The following is a 22119-nucleotide window of genomic DNA, read 5'->3' on the forward strand; positions in this document are numbered from 1 at the left end:
CAACACAGACTGTACATTATGCGGTTACTACAAGAGCAGTTACAGGGATTTCCCATGAATTTTATACCTGTTTTTGTACATACCTTCCACTGTTTGTAATGATGAAGTATTGACTGATTTTTGGCAAAATATTTGCCAAGTCATTTGTTTCCTCAAAAGTTCTGAAAATTTCTGAAATGCAGATACCAGCTGGTTCTCCTAGTGCTACCATGCTAAAATAATTATGAATGAATTAACTGTGTATTCACTGTGCTATAAACAGCTTTAGTTCTATCTTTGTAAAGCAGCATTGAGTTACCCATATCAAATTTAGTAAGGCAATCCTTTATTTACCTTTTGTTTTTATTTTTAAAAAATCACTAATGGAAAAGCAGCATCTATTTTTAAATCTTATGAACTCTAATTGTTCCATATCGAATGAGAATATACTACAGTGCATGATAAACTTCCGTATTTACAAGTATCAATGAAGCCTCCAGCTTGCTGAATATCTTCCAAGAAGAGAAAGATGAGCCAACTTACATTTCCTGAGAGTGAAGTGAGAGATGTTTAGAGTTTATGGCAAGACATATCTTTTCCAGCTGACATATACCATTACCTGGTATATGTCACTTGTAATATGACAATGTTACAATAATTTTGTGACCAGAGCTCAAGAAGTTAGTTTAAACAACTTTCCTGTGGTGGGTAATGATTTATTTAGGACTATGTTGGCAGAGACACTGAAATCTTAACCTTTTCGTGTTTGCTAAGGGATTTAAACTGAGATCCATTATGAATAAAAAAGTAAAGCTCAGGTGACCAAATACAAAAAAATCTACATGTTATTCTCAATATTTCTACATCAAATTACTAAATTTTTGAGACTTAGCTTTTGCCTACCTTGACTGGTACAATGGGAGAAGGGAAAGTAACTAACTAGAACAATATACCAATCTCTGTCTAAAAAGGCTATTTTACATTCTTTTCAAATAAAAGTTAAGAACAGCTGTTTGTTACCCAGAATAAGAAATTATTTCCTTCCCATCCGTCTTTCTCAAATCACATTAAGATGCACTATACAGTTTCATGTTACATTAGGCCTCAAGTTGTTTTCATATGACACATTATATGATGCAACTCAAGGGAAACTATTCAGACAGCTTAAGAGTTATTAATTACTTAGGGAGAGCTCAACCCACTCAGAAAATGTACCACTGAAAGCAAAGCTGCAAATTATTTTAACATTGAGGAAAGGGATTTGCCTGATATTTCATATACTTCAGCATGCCTCTGCTTTCCTTTACTGAAGAAGTACAGATTAGCTGTTACTTTTAATATACAGGTGGTTTATAAATATTTTTTTGTGAAAGTCCATGTTATTGCTATTAAAATTTTAAAGAGCATTTAAAAAAAGATTGGTTTGAAAGAGAAACAGAAATACCAAAACAGTTATGTCTGCTCAGAGTACTTTTCCCCAACTGTTTCCAGCAGTATTTCATATCCTTATTTATAGGAATTATTGGTGAACTCCTGGCCCTAATGAAGTCAAAGGCCAGTCTTCCATTGATTTTAAAGAGGTCAGGCTAACAAAACCACATGTGCTTTTAAGTTTGGCCAATTTCTGTGTGTTTTAACTTTTCTGGAAAAAAAAAAAAAAAGAAATCCGTCAGCAGCAATGAGAACAGACTTAAAAGTAGTAACATACAATAACGCACATTGGGAATGTAACAATTTTTCTTTTCGTTTTCCTAAGTAGAATTCTGCATCCTGATCAAGTTTTGAGAAAACTGAGGTCAATATTTAAGCTTTTTGAGTCTTATCTTGTGGAAGACAACTTTCAGCGCTTCTGATACAATTACACACTTGCCTTGCTCAACTTGGTTTATGAATCAATTAGGTCTCAGAGCAACCAGGGAACTTTCCTTGTACCTGGAAAATAAAAAATAACCCTAGCAAAGACCAAAAGCTATCAAAAGCAAAAATGTGTGATTTGGCCACAGTGTCATTCACTCTTCCACTCCCCTTTTTAATAATGAAGATATTTTAAAATGTCAAAAGATGACAAAATGGGTTCAGAAATTACCAAGAGTATCACATTATAAAATACCATATTCAAACAGCATCTTTCCCCTTCCAAAATATCACATCTTACCCTGAATGTTGTACAGTAAGTTAAACTGCTCTCATCAATAGTGAGCATCTTTACACACAGAGGCACAGAGGGTGACAAAGAATGGCAGGCATAGCACCAGTGAACACTGAAGGAAGACGAGTCAGGGAAGGGGAGAAAGCCAGAGCCTGACTACAAGCTAGCTAAAATTTTACTTAAATATCATACTCTAAAGAATCTTCCCACATCTGCACTGGTATAGACTCAAGAAAACAATGCAACAGAGTGAATTCAGACAATGGATATACTACAGTAAATTGCCTTTTTATGTACAAAGCAAGTAAAGGAAATGTATAGAGTACTAGGAAGACTGGGGTGGCTTTTGCAGTATACAGGCATTGAGATGTTCCTCCAGACACTTTTCAGCTCAACGTCCAATGCATGGTTACCTGTGATTCAAAAAGACTGAAGTCAATCTATATGAGTCACCCAGGCCTTACACTAAGCACAGGTCTTGCATTCAGATTGTTTCTTTTCCTTAGGAGATGAACAGAGAACAAGCAAACGTACTGCTCTCGGTGTCCAAGAGATGGAGAACACAGATGAGAAAAATGTGGAACTCTAGCTTTTTTCACAAAGGGGAAAAACATTTCCTCTGCATTTGCTTTCTCCTAATCATGCAATTGCATGACACTTTCTGGTGTCCCTCTGCCTCATGTTCCTCGAACCAGATTGGTTTTCCATGTGTTGGCATCACTTACTGAGAAACATGCAAAGACTTTCTAACATTGGTGGCAGAAAGTGACCAAAACCAGTCTTTGTTGCCCAAGTCTGTTTTTCAACCTGATTCTTCTCATATATATATTTTCAGCAGCTGTGGCAGTCAGGTAATACCTCTGTAGCAGATACTGATATATCAGTAATTGATGCATTCAGTTCCATCTGCCCCTCCTCACACGGATGTTACAATAAGAAGTTGCATTCAGTCTGCTGGTTTTAGCCTTGTGTGACTACAGAGATGTTTCTCATAGCAAGTGCCACTTCACTGAGCATTTCTCCACATTCCACGGATGCTAAATCTGCTCGTGTATCAAAATTAAAAAGCATCAGTTAGGAAGAGCTCCTCCCATTACTAGCATCCATCTCCCTATCATAGCTACACTGAAAACATAAAAGAAAACCATCTCTTTTGAATTCTCATCATCTCCTGTCAGGAATCATGCTCTTACTGGAGGTACACCTCATTCTCCTTCCCCTTCCATAGCTAATGTAAAACATTACACACATGTGTATCCCTCCCCACCCCTCATTTTTCTAACAGGTTTCTACTCCCATGATTCACCATAGGGAATGAAACCTCCCTGCACTCATGCAAACATAGTCTTACTGCCCAGCTTGAATGTCCCAGAATCTTCAGTTCTTTCCTTACTCAGAACCACACTAGTAAATTGATTGCCTTTATGAGGAAACTACTCAGTGAGGTCTGACACATTTCCAACAAGTAATCCACGAACACTGAACAAAACTTTCTCTTTGGAGATTAGTGGAAGAATCCAGAGAAGTGTAATGATCTGTTCATTTCTTCAGTGGGTTTGTAGTTGTCTCCTAAGATACAGTCTTTCTTCAAAATTGAAAGCTAAGATATGGTAAAAGAATGTCAGAGATTTAAGTTTTCTTTGTCATTAAAGAATTGTATCAAGCTTTTCAGCACTTTTACATAATCTCTCAAGGTCATTTTGCTGTGCTAAGTGTCCTAAAATCCAATTGTGGAACTCTTTTTCTTTCAAGTGTAGCAACCATCAAGAGAAGAGGATGTGAACTTAAATGCTTTTAAAGGAACTTTATATACTACTTTTAACATCTACTTGTGTCTTTATTTAGATGTTTTATGAGCAGCTCTATAACTCAGGTGGTCCTTCCAGTTTGCTCACAGAAATGGAAAACAGACAACAGAGCTAGTTATTAGAGCAGTCTATTATTTGGCAGTCCCTGAAGTCAATGAGACATTAAATTCTTATGCTAAATATGATTAAATTGTTTGTAGATCTCAGTGGTTGCTGTTGTCTGAAAAACCCAAGAAAATGCAGACTACAATAGAGGATTTGTATATTGCAGGCCACGATCATTTCAGTCTGGAGACAGATAATGCACTTCAATACTTTGGAAAGGAGGAAGAAAATCAGGAATGATGTTTCTTTCTTCCTTGGCCTATATGTCCATATAATCTTTTCTAGAGGAGGAAGAAATGTAAGCAACCTCTCTGCTTGGAGGTTTTAACAGCCAATTTACCAACACTGTACAGATATTTGTACAGGTATCTAGCAACACTAGCTGATTCCAGAAACAGAATGGTTTTTTCGTCTGGCACACAGGAGGGCTAGTCAGCTCCAGCAGGGCTGCATGCTGAGAGACTCGTGCCCTCCTACTTCTCACGCTGGTCTTGTGAGAGCTACCTTGCGTGTTTCTGCAGGACTCCGTGCTACCCAACTGTTGTGGTTTAACCCCACCCGGCAACTAAGCCCCACCAGCTGCTTGCTCAGTCCCCCCAGTGGGATGGGGGAGAGAATCAGAAAAGTAAAAGTGAGAAAACTCATGGGTTGAGATAAAGACAGTTTAATAGGTAAAGCAAAAGCCGCGCACGCAAGCAAAGCAAAACAAGGAATTCATCCACTGCTTCCCATTGGCAGGCAGGTGTTCAGCCATCTCCAGGAAAGCAGGGCTCCATCCCACATAACAGTGGCTTGGAAAGACAAACGCCATCACTTCGAACATCTCCGCATTCCTCCTCCTTCCCCCAGCTTGATGTTGCTGAACATGACAGCATATGATACGGAATATCTCTTTGGTCAATTTGGGCCAGCTGTCTCCCCTCCAACTTCTTGTGCACCCCCAGCCTACTCGCTGATGGGGTGGGGTGAGAAGCAGAAAAGGCCTTGGCTCTGTGTAAGCACTGCTCAGCAGTAACAAAAACATCCCTTTGTTACCAGCACTGTTTTCAGCACAAATCCAAAACATAGCCCCATACCAGCTACTGTGAAGAAAAGTAACTCTATTCTAGTCAAAATCAGCCCACCAACCTAAACATGCTGTTTCCTTAGAACCCTCCATTTCTTCCTATTTAGTCTCTCCCCATCCCCATCTCAAACTTTTGGTAACTTTTTAAAATGAATCAATGGAACAAGGCCTAGCAAAGCCAACTGTTGGTTAAACTTGGAACAGGCTCTCCCCACTTCCTTCCCTGGTTCGTTCCACCAGGTCAGAGACAACCCTGGCTGACGGTACAAGGCAAACTATCTCGCAGGCCAGCATCCCTTTTACGAAAACGCTGAGTGCTCACAGAGACCATAATGTCATGGCTGGTAGTGGAAAGGGAGAGGCAGAATGACTGCTGGATGGAGTGCAGCTGAACCAAACTAAGGGATGCTTTTTTCCTAGCCTCCTCAAATAATTGCTTGGGTAACTAGCCTCCCTCTCTTCAGTATGCAGGACTGCCTACAAATAAATTCATTCCAGGCTAAAGTCACTAGCAGGCCATAATAAGAAGTGCTTGAGAAAAAAGGCACAGGCAACACTGAAGGTACTACAGCCTACGACACTGTTACAGATGGATATATCCACCCATCTTGGTTCCAGCTGATCTCCCAAAAAAAAAGAATATGTAAGAGGTGAAGATTAAGTTACCAGCAGAAGAGATCGGAGTAGGAAAGAAGGTTAATGATACCAGATACCAGGGTCTGACCTGAAATAAGTAGCTCTGTCAGCTGCAAGAGTGAAGCTACGGAGAGAGAACATGCTCTTGCTTTAACACCCCCTACACACAGCACGACTAGCTTATGACTATTTAAGCCTTGTGTTCTGCTTACAGTTTGAAGGATAACTAGATAAATAATGTGCTCTTTTACAGTTTGTAAAAACTGTTAACACTCACGGATTCTAAGTGAATTAACACAGAAAATAAAATATCAAAAAATTCATTGGCATCCCATACGAAGACTTAATAGCATTTTCAGAAATGAGAAATTACCACTTTTCTGAAGTCTCAGGACTTAGAAATGAGTTGTCTAATTAAAATCAAGTTAAAAAAAAAGTACATACACCTTAGCCTGCATCTCTCACTTTCTATAATGATGAGATTTTTGGTAAGTTACAGATTAAATGGGGTTAAAATATATCAAGCTAAAAAGTATCAACATTGCATTTCTATCTGCTGAGTCATAACTATGTTTAACAAGACAGGCCCATGACCTGTGACTTGCTAACCCTGTTACTATCAGACCCAGCTGGGAAATGGCCAGGTATTCCTTTTAAAGGGATAGGAGAGAAACCAAAAAAAGCTTGTAGATAGAGTCTTGCATAAGGCCCAAAACAGAGGTGTTTAAGGGAGGCTTAACACTTACCTACTTACTTAACTACTTACCAATCAGTGGTAGCTTGGGTAAGTTAATAAAAGTTTTGTTTGGATTTTTGCTAAGCCTCACGTTGGAAGAACCCACCAAACCAACCTAAAAGAACCAGGAGCCCTTCTCAGGCTGAGTTAACAGGCCAGATGCCTTATATCCTAACAAGGAAGCTTGATATGCTGGGAATTTACAAACTTTTCTCAAAACAGTAAAGACTCCACAGTACAAAAACTTTGCATTAAAATAATGCACGCTTATCCATTAACTGTAACTTAACTTGAAGTCGAACCATCTATGTAACATCTATGTGCAAGTAACAACTAGAATGAATAATGATCTTATTTTTCAATATTAAGGCTGAGACTGAAACCTTTACTGCTGACAAAAATTCTAAGAACATCATACTACCTACTACAAATATAAGGCTAGTAGATGAAGCATGGAAGTGCTAGGACAGTAAAGAAAATATCACTAATATCACTAGCATTTTGCATTGTACAAAACTAAGTAACATTTAAGCACGCAATGAGACGCAAGAAACATTTTGGGAGGTTTTAAAAAGGAAATACTTTGTTCCCTCACGGTCCAATGACAAAACCAGCACTGCTGAATTCAGTCTTACCCTATAAATTACTCAGCTGAGAACGGAATTAAGTACTCAATATTATGGAATCTGTATTCTTAAGGAAGAAAACCCATTAACAGCATGGTCAAGAATAGAATCTCAGAATGGCTGAGGTTGGAAGGGACCTCTGGAGGTCACCTGGTCCAACCACCCCCCTGCTCAGGCAGGGGCAGCTAGAGCCAGTTAGACAGGAGTACACATTTACTTCCGTATCAGAACAAAACAAATCCAACACAAGCTCTTTAAAGAGATGATGATTGAGATATGATAGAGAGATACGATTCTATGACATTTAATTGCAATAACAAAAGTTGGGATGCCATAAAAAAGGTAATCTTAGGCATAATACAGATTCGTATTAGTAGAGCTAAGTGGTCCTTACAGAGAGCAATGAAGCAAGGCTGTGTTACAACTCTTCAGTCTTTCAAGGACTCCAACCAGGTAATGAGTCATGACTTTCCCTTTCCATGAAATCATATCAGCTATCTTGAATCACAAAGTGTTTTTTTAGTGCTCCTAACACTTTCACAACAAACCAATCTTAAGCTTATGTAATTTCCTGGTAGCATAGTGTATCTGCCTCCACACACTAAACAGTAATACAATCATTTATCACTTCCTAAATTAAGTCCTGTAGAAAGGAAAGTAACTTACAAAAAAAAAAAATCATTTCAGTCTATGCTCTTTTTTGAGTAAACACAGAAGTCTGACAGCATTTCTTTCATCTAACCTTTTCAGACCATCAAGTCATCATATACAGTTTCATTACCGAACTACTGCTACAACTCATCTTCTATGTTTGATTCTATTGTTGTCCATTTTCTTCCATTGTCTCTGTCCATATGATTATTCTTACAAGTTACTGTCTTTATCATATATGGTCCACAGTTCATATAGGAACGAAACATCCTATGTTACACATTCTCAATTCTCAGCGACTTAATTTCACAGGAGATATTTAAAAAAAAAAAACCAAACTACTGCACTAGATACGCCTCTCCCAAAACACTGTTTCCAGATAACACCTTTACCTAAAAAATGAGTGAACATTACCTACTAATCCTGTACAAGTCAGATGCTAAATGTCAATCCTGAGCAACAGCAATAATTTCATGCTGCAATTCTATGCGCTGTACTTCAAAGTCAGCACATCCAGTACGGAAGGTCCTGAGTGCAAGAATTGGACTGGAAGTGCACATCTTTCCCCTAAGTCTTGGCAAACAGTTCCCACTATTGTATGCATTCCTGGTGAATACTGTTATCTTTTTTGTTTAGTTTCATAGATTAATATGACCTGGCAGTCATCTAGCATTCTGAACAGCTCAACTAAAGACAGATCCAGTAAGATAAAAAATAAAGTGCGTGGAGTCTCAGCACCTTAATGCTGCTATCTGTGGGACTACCTCTCAGGAGTGGTCCAAAGCAAACCTCACGTTAGCAATGGGATATGCATTCAACAGTATTTGAGTAATCAACACTGCTCACCGTAGATTATGAGCATACACTTTTCTCACTAAACTCTCAGCAGAGTTCACAAAGAAAATTGAGTAAAAGGGATAAACTGAAGACTTCAACATTAACACTGCTATTACGGGTACAGCATAAGCAGCAGCTTAATCCCTAAAATAAGAGATTCATGCATTTTCATATGACAATTAAAAGACTAATGCCATATTAGGCACTACCAACGAGGCCTGTATTGTCATGCTTAATCCCCGAGTATTTTTAGGATTTATTTTTTGAACAGAATTCTGAGATTCTGCAACTAGTCACATTGACTAAATCCAAAAATAACATGATCTCTTGCACATGGTTCTGTTAATACACTCATATCTGTACATCAGGACTTAGTTTCCATAGATTACAGACTGTTCTTCATGTTGAAGTGCATTAAATCATTCCAAGCTTTGAAATGAGTTTGTGACATGACAAATACTTACTTGAGACAAGGCTGCAATCGGCAAACTCTGTACGCTTATGAGTGAAATCAAGTTCATAACCAGACCTCCAAGTGAGTAATCCAGGGCATAGACTGTACTGTTCATGTGAAATTAAAGCATTTTTTAAAATTTGGCAATTTATCTCCATAAATATAAAATGTTTCATGGAATGATGATAAAAACTGCAAAGAGCTAACTACAGAGAAATGCTAGAGGCCAAAAATCTTTCACAACCAACTGAAAAAAAATGAAAATCAGTGTAATGAAAAAAGCACCAGGCAGTTTCACTCTGAGAGCACCCATCAACTATTTTTAGAAAGAAAACCTAAAAACTCAAACCCCGCAAGGTGCGGGGAAGGAACAATATTTCTATAACATGTTTAAACAACAAAGCCCCAAGGTTACACACAGATATATCAGTGCAAAAATCTTTTTTGTGGGTACAACTTTAGTTAAAGAGAAGGAATGTCTGACAGCATAGATAATGTAAACTACATTTCACAAAGTGTTAAACCACGAAAGCCAGGGGGTGGGGTGGGGGAGTGTGGAACAAAATCAAATCTGATTTATTACAGTGATTTTTTTCCAGTCTGCTGATAAATGACTTCTGAAGCACGACACCACTGCTTCAGCTGGAGAAATTATACGCGCTTCACAAAGATGATTGAATCCTCTCAGTCCAATCAGCAAAACTGATAAACGATTTCTCAATCTCTAATTTTATACTACAACATATGGGGGCTACAGTCTATCTTCAGCTGCATGCATTATATTCAGTACATTTCACTGAATTCTGACTGGTTGCATATAGCATTGCTGTATATACCCATATTTACTCTGGATTTCTAAAAAACTTCAACTATATTAATTTTGCAACCGTAGTTTTTTTCTAAGACTATTCTGACTAGTGTTCTTATCAAGCACAGGATTTCTGCAGACTTATATCTGCATCCTCCCTATTGATTTATGGTATTATCTCTTTCTCACTTTTGGTGGACTTTTTTCTTCAAAAAAGATGGCCAAGAAAAACCAAGACAACATTACAAAGATTTTAAAAGTCAGCATGTTTGGCAGTGAGTAAGAGACATGCAAGCTCTTGTGAAAGTTCCCCACAGTCCAGCATCACTTCACACTCTCTTCAGCTAACATCCTGGCAAACTGAAAACCCAATAGCAGAATCTGTGTCCCATGTTTCGAACAAGGGCCATAGGGAAGCATCTAGGTAAATCGCTTGTGCTGAATTTAGAAATCTAATAACACAATAACTTTGTCTAGCAACTGCAATATCTATGACAGTATGTATTTTAAGTTTTTCTATCTTATCCAATATGAAAACTGAAAAATAGTTTTGGCATCCATATCAGATGAAAATAAAAAGGAATTCTGTGCAGGAGTATATAGCAAAAGTGAAATTGCTTAGATACTGCATATGCCTTTGTTTTAATCAGAACAACAAAATTGTTCTCCACAGGGCAGGTTCAACCATTAAACTGAAGGTGCAATTCCAGGGTTTGCTGAAGTTAACAGCAGGCTGCCCCCAGCCCCTGCAGCACCGTCTTGCTCCTTCCCCACTCTGATTGCTGGAGCTCACACAGCCATGGGGATTAGCCACCAGCCCCGCTGACCAGAGAGGCTGATGCTGATGTGACCAGATGAGGTTGAGAGCTGGAGAGAAGTGCTGTGAAGGTGAAGCCCTAATTTTATTTTCTTCCAAATAATAGTCTTAGCTGGACAGATCTGTCCTTTAAAACAAAGGCAGCAGGAAAAAATAACACTAATCTGAAATTAAATACATGTTTTTCAAATTAAGGAAAGCTTTTTAAACAAGGAAAGTAAACTGCTTTTACAATTTGTTCATCCGGTGCTTCTGTGATTTCCTCATTGCCTGCCTTAAGTTTCATCCTGAACCAAGAGGCACTTGGGGAAACCACGACGCACTTGGGGGAACCACACAAACACTGCTGGTCTCCTCCACACTCTCATTGTGGACCGGTGCCCCTTATAGTACACATCTCCCCAAAGCTCCTTCCCTTTATCTGCAAGTGCTTTACAGCAAGAACAACATTGCTGGGGAAAAAAGGAAAAGAAACAGTCTGCTTCATCCAACTTTGTCTTACCAATTCAACTGGTATGACGCTGCCATGCTAAGTCGTCTTCTACTGTTGGGGGAACACACAACAGATCAAAGAATTCAGATTTGCTACAGTCAGTGGCGTAATTAAAATAGTTTTTCTGCTCTTTGTTCCCTAACAGTCTGCTTTCAATGTAAGTACTATACATGTTTATATATGCTCTCCCTCTCTGCCACCTCTGTCCCATTGCTGTTGCTTTCTCAATTCATTCTGCATAGTAAATTGCATGTTAAATTATAAGATGATTCAAGCCAAATATAGCAATTAAAATCTATTAATGCTTGAATTTCAAATTTTATAGAAAGATCTTGGCATATCTATTGTAAATTGTCAGGTAAAAACAAGCCCAAATATGCAGATAAAGACATTCACATGGGTTCATTCTTTAAAAGAAGCATTGTCCTATCATTTCTCATGGTAAGAGGCACCAGTTTTCTCCTTAGTTATTTACATGGTAGGTACAGCTCCAATTTGTTCTTTCAACAGTAATCCCTGTATTATCCTTTTTAACTTACAAAATGCATAAGTTTTCAAGTTTCTGGAAATAAATACAAAGTATCCAATTTCAGTACCTTTCAACTAGAATCAGAAAAAGAATGATTGAATCACTGCAGCTTCTGATCCACTACTTCGAACGACCTGAAGAAAGTATCAGGATTTGCACTAAATTCAGGCTCCCACATTCAGGAAGCAAATTCCAGAGACAAGGCCCTTTTCTTGAAAATACCCTGCAACCAAAATACCAGACATTTCAGTCTTCGCATTGTTGGCACCAACAGCTCACATGACCTCAAATAAATACACGATACAGGAAAGGAGAGATGGTTTCTTACATAACTATCTAATATTTTAATAGACCAAAGGCTATCAGGACTTTGTGTAAGCACAGATCAAAGCTTGTAAACGGAACTGTAACTGCTGCCACCAAACAGGGGTGCCACCTTATTGCCTTTTCCAGTAGATGTTTAAACCTATTGTTTTAAAAACTTCTGATTAAATCTTTTGGAAACCAGTGAGTTTCACATCTATCAATTCTAAACTGTATTTAAGAAAGAGGTATATGACTTCTTAATATATATCTCAATAATACTTTTCAAGAAGACTGCTGAGCCTGGCTCTGCGGCCCAAAATACACGCCACGTGCAAAGCTCATCAGACATCATGCCCATGTGGACATTCACTGACAGCTGAAGTCACATGCGAGGCTCTCGCATGTGACTCTTATTGGGTGAAGAAAGAAGTCTCAGCGGTTACAACCAGAGAACATACAGCAAAGAAAATGGTTGCAAAGCCACCCAGAGACAGGTGCCTTTGGGGAGCAAAGTGCTAGCTATGAAAAGGCTGAGCACAGAAACTGCTTCGCTTGATGCCAGCTGTGCTCTAGGAAATGCAATTCCCTATGCATTTTTTTTTGCGATCAAAAAGGTTAGCATTAAAAACAAAGAAAAAAAACCCATAAATATTCTTTTGTCATTGATTTCTGTTCTTAGCAGAAAGAATCCTCAAGCCTGGAATATACTGACAGAAGTGGGAACAGTATTTCTGCATCCAGTAACTAGACATCACAAGGAGGTGAAACGCTTTCTCTGAAACGCGGCGCAAGCCAGAGACACAGCTCTTCTGGCGGCAGTGACAATATTGGTGATGGAGCTCAGTAGTCCAGATACCATCAAAATCCAAGCTCTTCTGCAGCATCTTACACTAAAAGCAGAAGAATTCCTAAAAAAAGTCATGAGAGTAATCCCAGTTGCTGTAACTCTAAGATCATTTAACAGCCAGCTATGATAATCTCTTCAGTAAATTAATATGGTTTGTCAAGCCAAATAAACTACAAAGAAAGTCATGACTGTGCCATTAAGATTTGGTAATGGTAAACAGCCATTTCAAAAACATTGTGAAACTGAGCTGAAATCAACTACCTCCTTTATTGGCACTTTCAGAGGAAAAGAAAAATGGCCTACGGACATCCCAGAAAAGTGAGAATGACGAACAACAGACATCTGAAGCATCTTTAGAGAAGGACAGTGGAATTATTTCAGCTTACTCCAAGGCAACTAAAGAACAAAGATTAGCCTAAAAGGCCTGATATCCAGAAGTTCTGAATACTGCTGGCAGATCTAAAGGAGTTGCTATCAGCACAGAGCCCTGTGCTGCTTTTGTCAGCAAGCTCTACGCCAAACTGGAATACACTGCATAGGCAGTACATGCTAAACTAGACAATAAAACGTGACTCCATTGTGCATTTATTGAAATAAAATTAAAATATTATACAATTAGTATTACTATGACTACATAATTAGATAGCATGCATAATGGTATTTTATCTGTGAATTTCTTTAGGATTCAAAGGCTCAGTTACACCACTTTACCCAGGAATAACTTCTATTAATGTCCATGTAAGAATTGCAATGAGTAACTCACCGTATTTTAATTTTAAAATCATTCCTTAATCCTGAAAATATTATTGGAATTAAATTAATATTTAACAGGCATTTACATGGAGCATAAGAAAAGCTATCCGTCTCCTATCACAAGACAAAATACGTACAAAACTCCCTCACAAAAAGAGATAAAGGTAAGAGTTATAACTCAAATCCAACGTAAAGAGACATAATCAATTTCCCAAGCTGACACCGCATTGTAAATTATTTACAACATATAAATAGGTGTAACACTACTCCAGGTCCATTGAAAAAAACCAAAATGGCATCACACACGAAAAATGGCACAGCATAGCTTTCTATTACCCACACTACGACTGAATGAATGAAATGCAAGAGGAGATGTGCCAAGTCACTTGATACTTGCTAGTCAGCTTAATCAGATACTCTCAGTTTCCTGCAGGATGGATAACAAACACTGTTCTGCTGCCTACTGCACGCCACGTCTGCTAGCATATTTTCTGAGGTAGAACGATCCTAAAAACCTCTGTGCATCTAGTAACGCAAGGGGTCTGGAACCTCATCATCTGACATAATGTAAGAGAAGGCGATTTAAATAAAAATCATATATTATAAGATATTGTACATGGATAACCGAGATAGATAACTGGCATCATAACCTTATAATTTACTTTGAGTTCCTGACTACCCTTCATTGTAACTCTACCATATCAAAACCCGACTTTGTGCTCCTGACTGCTCTCTGCTCTTATTTTCAAAAACCGACTTGGAAGTTCAGAAGACGATCAAAAATACTTTAAACAAATAATTTTTTTAAATCTTGTCTGAAGTGTTATCTCAACAACAGAAAGCTACTATATATTCAACATATTGAATAAAACCCCCTAAATTCTGTTCTTAATTATGACATGCATTTCTCTGTGAAGAAAGGTTGAAAAAGCACGAGCAAGGCTATTGCCATGAAGAACTAGGATTTAATGGAAATTCTGCAATGCTTGAATGTTATTGAAAATACTTTTAGTCCTTTCTTTGTTCAGGGAGATACATGTAAGAGGTACTATTTACTTCCACAGCAAGCCGACAGAAAAGCTTTGTCTTGTACCTTATTAATATCAATGACAAGATATTAATTTTCAGGCTAACATTAGCACGGTTACGCATTTTACTAATAATCTTCTCAGTTGCTTCACCCAGCTAAAGTTTTCATCCATTTGACACGCATATTTTTAGAGGAAACTGGAAAGATTTTCTCTTTAGTTTTTCTTTAATGAGGATAAGCAGAAGAAAACAACAGGGAGGGAGAGAAACAGGAGAAGCAGGAAACCATTAAAGCCAAACAACTCGCCTTCCAGGTTTAATCTTTACTGAAATTCTTTATCCCCTGCCCAAGTTACAGTGAAAATGAAGAAAAACTAGCCATTTTTGTCTCAAAGAGTCATCCTCCCTCTGAAAAGCTGAACAGATAAAATATAGAAAAAAAAACCTGTTAGATTTCTCTCCCACCTCATAAAGAAAGTAAAAAAAAAAAAAAAAAAAAAGAGTATTCTGTCTTTCTAGAGTATTTTCCTTGCAGCTGCTAAGAGTTAAGGATTTGCTAAGCCACAGCTATCAGCCATGATGTGAATTCCCCGCTTTCACTGCCTTCACTAATAAACCATTTTCAAAAGAAGAAAATAAAGCACAGACATTAGTATTCAGGTCTACTAATAAAAGCTAAGAAAACCTCAACATCACCTTTCAGATTCCTTCCAAAACCACCAAATTCTTAGAAATTAATTGGTTCGAATGGTGAATTTTCCCTCAAAGTAATAAGAGTTTTAAATAATTCACCCTTTTCCAATTTCTAGCTCTTCTCACTCTATTTTTCCTATTGATTTTCTTACAGTTTCAGAATAAAATAAGTCACCTAGCAATATGTGTTTCACTGCACATAAAGCACTACTTAGCTTCTTATTCCTAAATGAAAATTGCCCTACAATTTTTGTTATTGTCTTGATTTTCTACTCTTCTATAGTCTCACGCTTCCCTCAAATTCCCATCCACTGAAAAAAAAAAATCTGTAAAAATCTGAGAAATTAATAATTAATTTTTAAAAAAAGTTTTCTTACTGACAAACTTTCAAAATATTTTTAGTAAAGAAATGTATGGCTTGTATCTAATTTTATCTGTTCCTCTTCTAAAGACAATCTTGGTAATACTGAGAAGGCTCTAATAAAAATAGAGTGCTCTCTGTGTCAAGTCATTTTATCAAGCAATTTTTCCTTCACTAGCAAATGTTCAAGGTATTTAAAAAAAAAAAGCAATTACTTTAAGTTTGCAGAATTACATAAGCTTAAAAATTTAGCATGTACAGTATTAATACCTCTCAAAAACTTACAATCTATTTAGTAATCTAGAATATGTAGGTCCTATTTCTTTAATCCTTCCCCTCTCCCAAAGATCATTTTGTTTTGCATCTGGGTGCCTCCAGTTTCTCTCCTGTCTCTCTCCCCTGGCCTCACACTACCCACAGCCCCTCTTCCGTCTGCCCAGGATCCAAGCAAAGGTGAAGTCCGAGGGCTGGGTGTTTTTTTCCTAGGGAAGCTGGAGCCAGACCTCTTGCAACAAAGAATACCCAACCTGAAGGCATGGGAATACAGTTGCTTCCCTCATCATCACAGGAACATGCCGTACAGAAATCACAGTCCCATGACTCGGAGCACTTCTCAACGAAGAAGTTCTGAGATGATCCTCTCTCTCTCCACTGAGCATGGGGAACCTGAAACTACATTCCTAACTGCTTCTTGCCATTTCCTTGTCCCCATGCAAACTTAAATCCATCCAATCCCATTGTGCCTTCCTCTCTTTCACCTTCCTTTTTATTTTTCATGTAGTGTCAGTCTTTCAACTCACCCTGTGTCAGAATAATACGCTGCCTAGTTTCACCTCTACACCAAGTACCCACCATTCTGTTGCTGCTCAAAAGCAAGATGTGAATTCCACTGGGGGGAAAAAAAAAACCCAACACACACATGAAAATATAGCATTTAAGGAAATGGCGACTCTCTCTCTCTCTCTCTTTAATCCTGTCAGCAGTAATAAGAGAGAGAATAGCCAGTTTTACGGAGGGAAGATTACTATAACACTTCTTCACATACCCTGAAATTTCTTTGTTTTATAAATATTTGTGTACAAACAGTAGGGTTTTCAGTATTAGAATAACCATTTGAGAAAAAGATATTTGCAATTAACTCTCTACCTGGATACTTCCAGATTCCAGAAGAAAAACACACATGAATTAGAATGGTCTCCAAAGAAAAAATTTACAGATGAAAAATCCTAAAAACAGACATACTTGTCTTTCTGTGGCCTCCTTTGGATACACTGCTCAGTGTCTCAGTTCATTAGTAGAATTTAGTCTGATCCCTGTCTTTTAAAGACTTTGGATGAAAGTAATATCATACTTACTTTGTGTCTCTGACAAGAGGTGCGCTTCCCAGTTTAAAACAGATTTTTTCCCCTCCACAAGATGTTTGCCTCAAAGAAAAGCTTTCTGCCAGATCAAACCCTGTGAAATGCAATATAATTATTTAGTTTATTTAATGGAATTTAAAAAAATGGAGACAAATACTGACTTTTAGCATGCTTGGTGACTTTTTACAGTACAGACTGACAAGCTATTTTGAAAACCAGTACTTTAAGTCAGAGAAACTTCCAATATTCATTTTATCAACAGAGAAACTATCAGAGCAAAATCCACTCAGTAGCTGACTTTGCAACCTGAGAAATGCATTCGTTATTTCCTTTTATCATCTGAACTGATAAGAACAAAGGATGTTTGGGAAAAACAATGGAAATGAGTGCAGCTGCAGAACTTGAACCAACACTTTCTAAGAACAACATGTTCTGATTTTAACCCCACCTTCCCAAACACAACAGCAGCTTTCAGAGCACAGGGGTGGCATTCTGTACTGTCCTTTCAGTTTTAAAGCCATCTTCAGTCGGACTATGATTACACCCATTACTAGCCAACTAATTTAGATCTCCATATTAACACAGTCATTTACCTGAAACACCAAGACTGTCTCTATTGATTTGTTTGAGATGATGGACAACTGTTTTCAATAAAGGACACATGGCACCTTCAAGAGAATACAGTTTAGTATCTATCATCAAATTCCATCAAATAAAAATGAATCAGAACAAACTATTCTGTGACAGTGGTAGTTATATTAACAGGAATGTTTCTTTTTGTTTCTTTAGGGTACAAAAACTAGCAATAAAATTAAATTACAAAATCTAAATAAGAGCAATGACATTTCAGATTTCATACTACACTTCTAATATAAGCAGATACGAATTTCATCACATTTTAATTCAGCTGTTTATGATTAAAGCTCACATGAACAATATAACCAGAAGAAAATCACTAAATTATTACCAAGCTCTTTCCATCTACAATAGTCTATAAAGCAATAACATCTGTTTTAAGTATTTTTTGTATTTCTGGTGATTTGATTAGGAAATCTTTTCCGCCTATTAATGAACATGAAACAATAACGCATAAATGCTTGATTATCATGACAATGATCTATTGTTCAGTGCACAATAATTTCAAAATGCGGATTAACGAGGATATAATCATATCATATAACAAACAATGTAAGCAATACTTATATTTTGAAAAAAAAATGGTTGAAAATCCAGCAGCTTTACAGGGTATTAAGTCTGGACCAAAGCATTTAGGTAAACGAGCAGAATGTTCTAAAATCTGAAACACGGTAAATTCTAAGGTTAAATCTAATTGAACACTTAGATCAAACACTGTATTCTTAATATGCAGTATCTTTCTTGCATAAAGTCCCTTCTCTTTTTTTGTTATATATATATACACACAGGAATACACACTTTAAAGAAGCAAATAACAGAGAAACGTCACTTTAGTGCACAGGTTAGAAACACGGCTTGCTCTTTAACAGACTTTGCAAACAGGCCCACTACATCTTAACAAAACTATCATATGGAAGATGACAAGCAGGATTTGGCCCACACACTTATCAAGCACAGAGCTCCATGTTGAGCTGACACAACTAAAAAGATGGCCAAGGTAAATCTGAAGCTGCTGAACAACAAAGGTCAAGGGGCTTCCTGAAGCGTCAGTTCGATGAAAAAAGTGAGGAAGGTCCTACTATTAACCTGGAAATCATCTATATTTAAAGATTTCCAAAAGCATCCAGACAGAAAGTTGGCATTCAAAACAGTTATATTTGTAATCTTCGAGCATGTGAAATTTGTCATTCGTTCTATAGTAATGTAAAAAGGATATCATCCTTCAAAAGTCTTAAATTCTATTAGATGTGTTACAGTATTTGATCTGGATTAAGAATGGCTAATTGGAAACAACCAGGAAAAGAGAAACTAAATTACATAATACAGACATAAAGATGCCTCCTGACAACATGGTTAATGAAAACTATGTCAAATGTTAAAAGAATAGACCAAGTGGAAGACATTTTTTCATAAGATTCATCAAGTTCCATGTCTTTTACATCTAAATTGCAATCTACAATTACAAGTAACATCAATTGTAAATTGATTCATTTCTAAGGAACTGAGAGAATGTGTTCTTTATTTCCTTCATATATATACATAAATATGTGCATATACATGCATTTACCTATACAGATCAAGTTTCATGACAAACGAAATGAAACATATGCATTAAAACCAACAGCAATTCACACTGTAAATTTCCCTTTCCCCAGGAAAGGCGCAAGAGTTGTTAAGAAAATTGATGTTGAAATCTCTGAAACCAAAATGAAATCTTTCATCATTTTTATTTTGCAGGGAGTGATACGTAGTGTGAAAAGCATTCACTGGAATTACATACTAACATAGCAATTTCAATATACCATTTGATACGCAGACACATGTTATGGGACAGAAACAGGCTCACCTTAGATACCCTTTATTCTACAAACCTCAGCCTACAATCCCTCATACAGATTATTAAACTACAGACTTTTATCCACAGCCACTCTAGAACAACGAATGTGGTTATGGCAGATTCACACAGGTACAGCTACAAGAAATATGTTGGCGTAAAGGAAGCCTGTTATGGCTGAAGCTGCAATAGCTTGTCACACATACACTGAAAAAACGTTTTTCTTAAACCTGTGTGTTTTCTAACAAACGGTTTTTTACTATATATCTAAAGTTCATGGGGCAACTTCCCTTTTTGGTTAAATGACTTTATAGTACTTACAATAAGAGCAGCCAGATGAGACTTATTGCCGATTGTATCTTGAACTGCTGTAGTAAGCTCTAGCGAACCTGGGACACAACTGTGCTTTTTTTTTTTTTTTCCCCAGCATTAACTTACACAAGGGCTGAGCGGTGAAAGACTAGGGAGTTTTAGCTTATTCCGCCAGCCACTTTCTTCCAAGTCCAAATAAAGACTCAAGCCTTAATTTCTGTGTTATCCAGATGATAGCAACGATTCCCCACATGCCACAGACTGGACTGTGAACCTATTTTTATCATTAGCGTAACAGTCACAGCATAGACAGGCCATGCAAGTGTTACTCATTTGGTTGTATTCCATATCCCCAGAAGAACTGAAAGGGTTACTACGAATCTTCTTCTATCTCATGCTGCTAATGCCCTCCTTTAGCCCAATGTTATTCTTTTTACCAGAGAACTAAGGCAAAACTCTAAAACATTAAACCCGAAACCTCTCCATACCAAGACTGACAACTTTCATTGCTACAGATTGATGAAAATTCTTTCTACAGTTACAGTTTGTAGAGTCAAAAAGTTAGCCTCTTCCCAGATTTTTAGTACTGCTGGCAGATCTTTAAATTTCCTTTGGCCTGAGACAAAGCAGACAGTTTACCCATTCAGCTCATGGGCAGCTGAATTAGATCTACAGGAAGATATTCAGGAAGGAAAAAGACCAAGACAAACCCTTACTGCTAATCCAGGCATGGAAACCATGCACCTACCTATCTATTATAACACATTACTATAAAACTAATGAAGCAGTAAAAAGAACAAGCTTCCATTTATACACTATGTTGCACTGCATGTGATAAAACTTTTGTCTGTCTGGATTGAAGTCCCCAACTCACATTGAAATGGTGATATCAAAGCTGAAGTTAACATTCCTGTAAATTAATGAGATCACCTATTCATAGGACAAATTACACATCTTAATCTTTAGAAATCAGTGAGCCTATGTAGGAGTTTATTATTATAAAATCAACCTAATGATTTTGAAAACATGTATTTATTATGGGGATCAAATAGGCATATCACAGATCACTGATCTCTCTCTCCAGTAAGATGCTAGTAAGAAATTTTTGTTTTGTAATAGCATTATGCAAAGTAATGGTATTGCATCTACACTTATCTGCTGCAACATGCAATGGCGTGTTCTAAATTCCTGGAATGACCAGGACACCTGTTGAAGCACACTGCAGCTTCCATCTAGGCCCCATGCCCAGTTTTCCTTTCCGTGCAAACGAGGACAGAGGAGACTCTGGTGCATGCTTCAGTCTCACTCTTACAGACATCTCTTGTGTGCACTTCCTGACTGGGAACTGTAGCTTCCCATAGGCACTTTTGGCTCCTCCAGATCAAGTGTAACCTGTAACGGCCAGATTCAGTTTACAAGTACCTATCTGCTACTTTATAATTAAACTTTATGTTCAGGCGAAATTTTCAGCTGCCATCTAACACCACCGACGTGCACATCGTAAGGGCACTGAAGTTCCCATCAGTAAGCACGACCGGCCAAATGAACGGGGCCAAACAGCAAAGCCCCACCTAACATATGCCCACATCCTATGTCAGACTCAAGCTTCAGGCAGAAACCTGTATCAGCTAGGATTTGTCTCTTGCTCTTACTGGATCTGGCTTCACAAATATATAGGCATAGGGAACCTCTTCAGAGTGTGCAACATACGTGCAAGCGTCAGCAATGACATCCAACGAGTCCACTCAAAGGTATTCGTACTGAAGGTAAGCAAATCCAGCTGGCCTGCTTTCAAACAAGGTCAAGAATTTAGATTTCCTACATACCTGTAGCATCATGTATAGAGGTACCAGAAAATCAGATGTGATTTTTTTTGTTTTCCTTTTTCACTCTGTAAGCCACACCATATTACGCTACAATATACGTGTTAACTAAGACAAGGGTGGGAAGAATCATAGAATGGCATAGGCTGGAAGGGACCTCAGAGATCATCTAATCCAACGCCTCTCAACTAGACCAGGCTACTCAAGGCTCCATCCAACCTGGCCTTGAACACCTCCAGGGAGCGGGCATCCACAACTTCTCTGGGCAATTTATTCCAAAGTCTTACCACCCTAGTACTGAAGAATTTCTTCCTAAGATCTAATCTAAATCTGTTCTCCTTCAATTTAAACCCATTTCCCCTTTTCCTAGCAGTGGACACTCTTGTAAAATGTCCCTCCACAGCCTTCCTGTAAGTTCCCTTCAGGTATTGGAAGGCAGCTATTAGGTCCCCCCAAAGTCTTCTCTTTTC

At 37.8% G+C, this 22119-nt stretch overlaps 1 protein-coding gene across 1 annotated transcript in view; it reads right to left on the bottom strand.

Annotated features, from left to right (window-relative positions):
* Positions 1–17707, bottom strand: part of COL19A1 (collagen type XIX alpha 1 chain) — a 191957-nt gene extending 174250 nt beyond the window's left edge. The window contains exons 1-2 of the mRNA XM_086625286.1: positions 17638–17707; positions 17039–17138 (exon numbers count right to left, since the gene is read on the bottom strand). Of these exons, the coding sequence (XP_086481412.1) occupies positions 17039–17138; positions 17638–17707 (170 nt within the window). The remainder of the gene's footprint in view (positions 1–17038; positions 17139–17637) is intronic.
* Positions 17708–22119: the final 4412 nt, after the last annotated feature.

Source organism: Tauraco erythrolophus, chromosome 2 (genome assembly GCF_009769465.1).
Source record: "Tauraco erythrolophus isolate bTauEry1 chromosome 2, bTauEry1.pri, whole genome shotgun sequence".
Lineage (NCBI taxonomy): Eukaryota > Metazoa > Chordata > Aves > Musophagiformes > Musophagidae > Tauraco > Tauraco erythrolophus.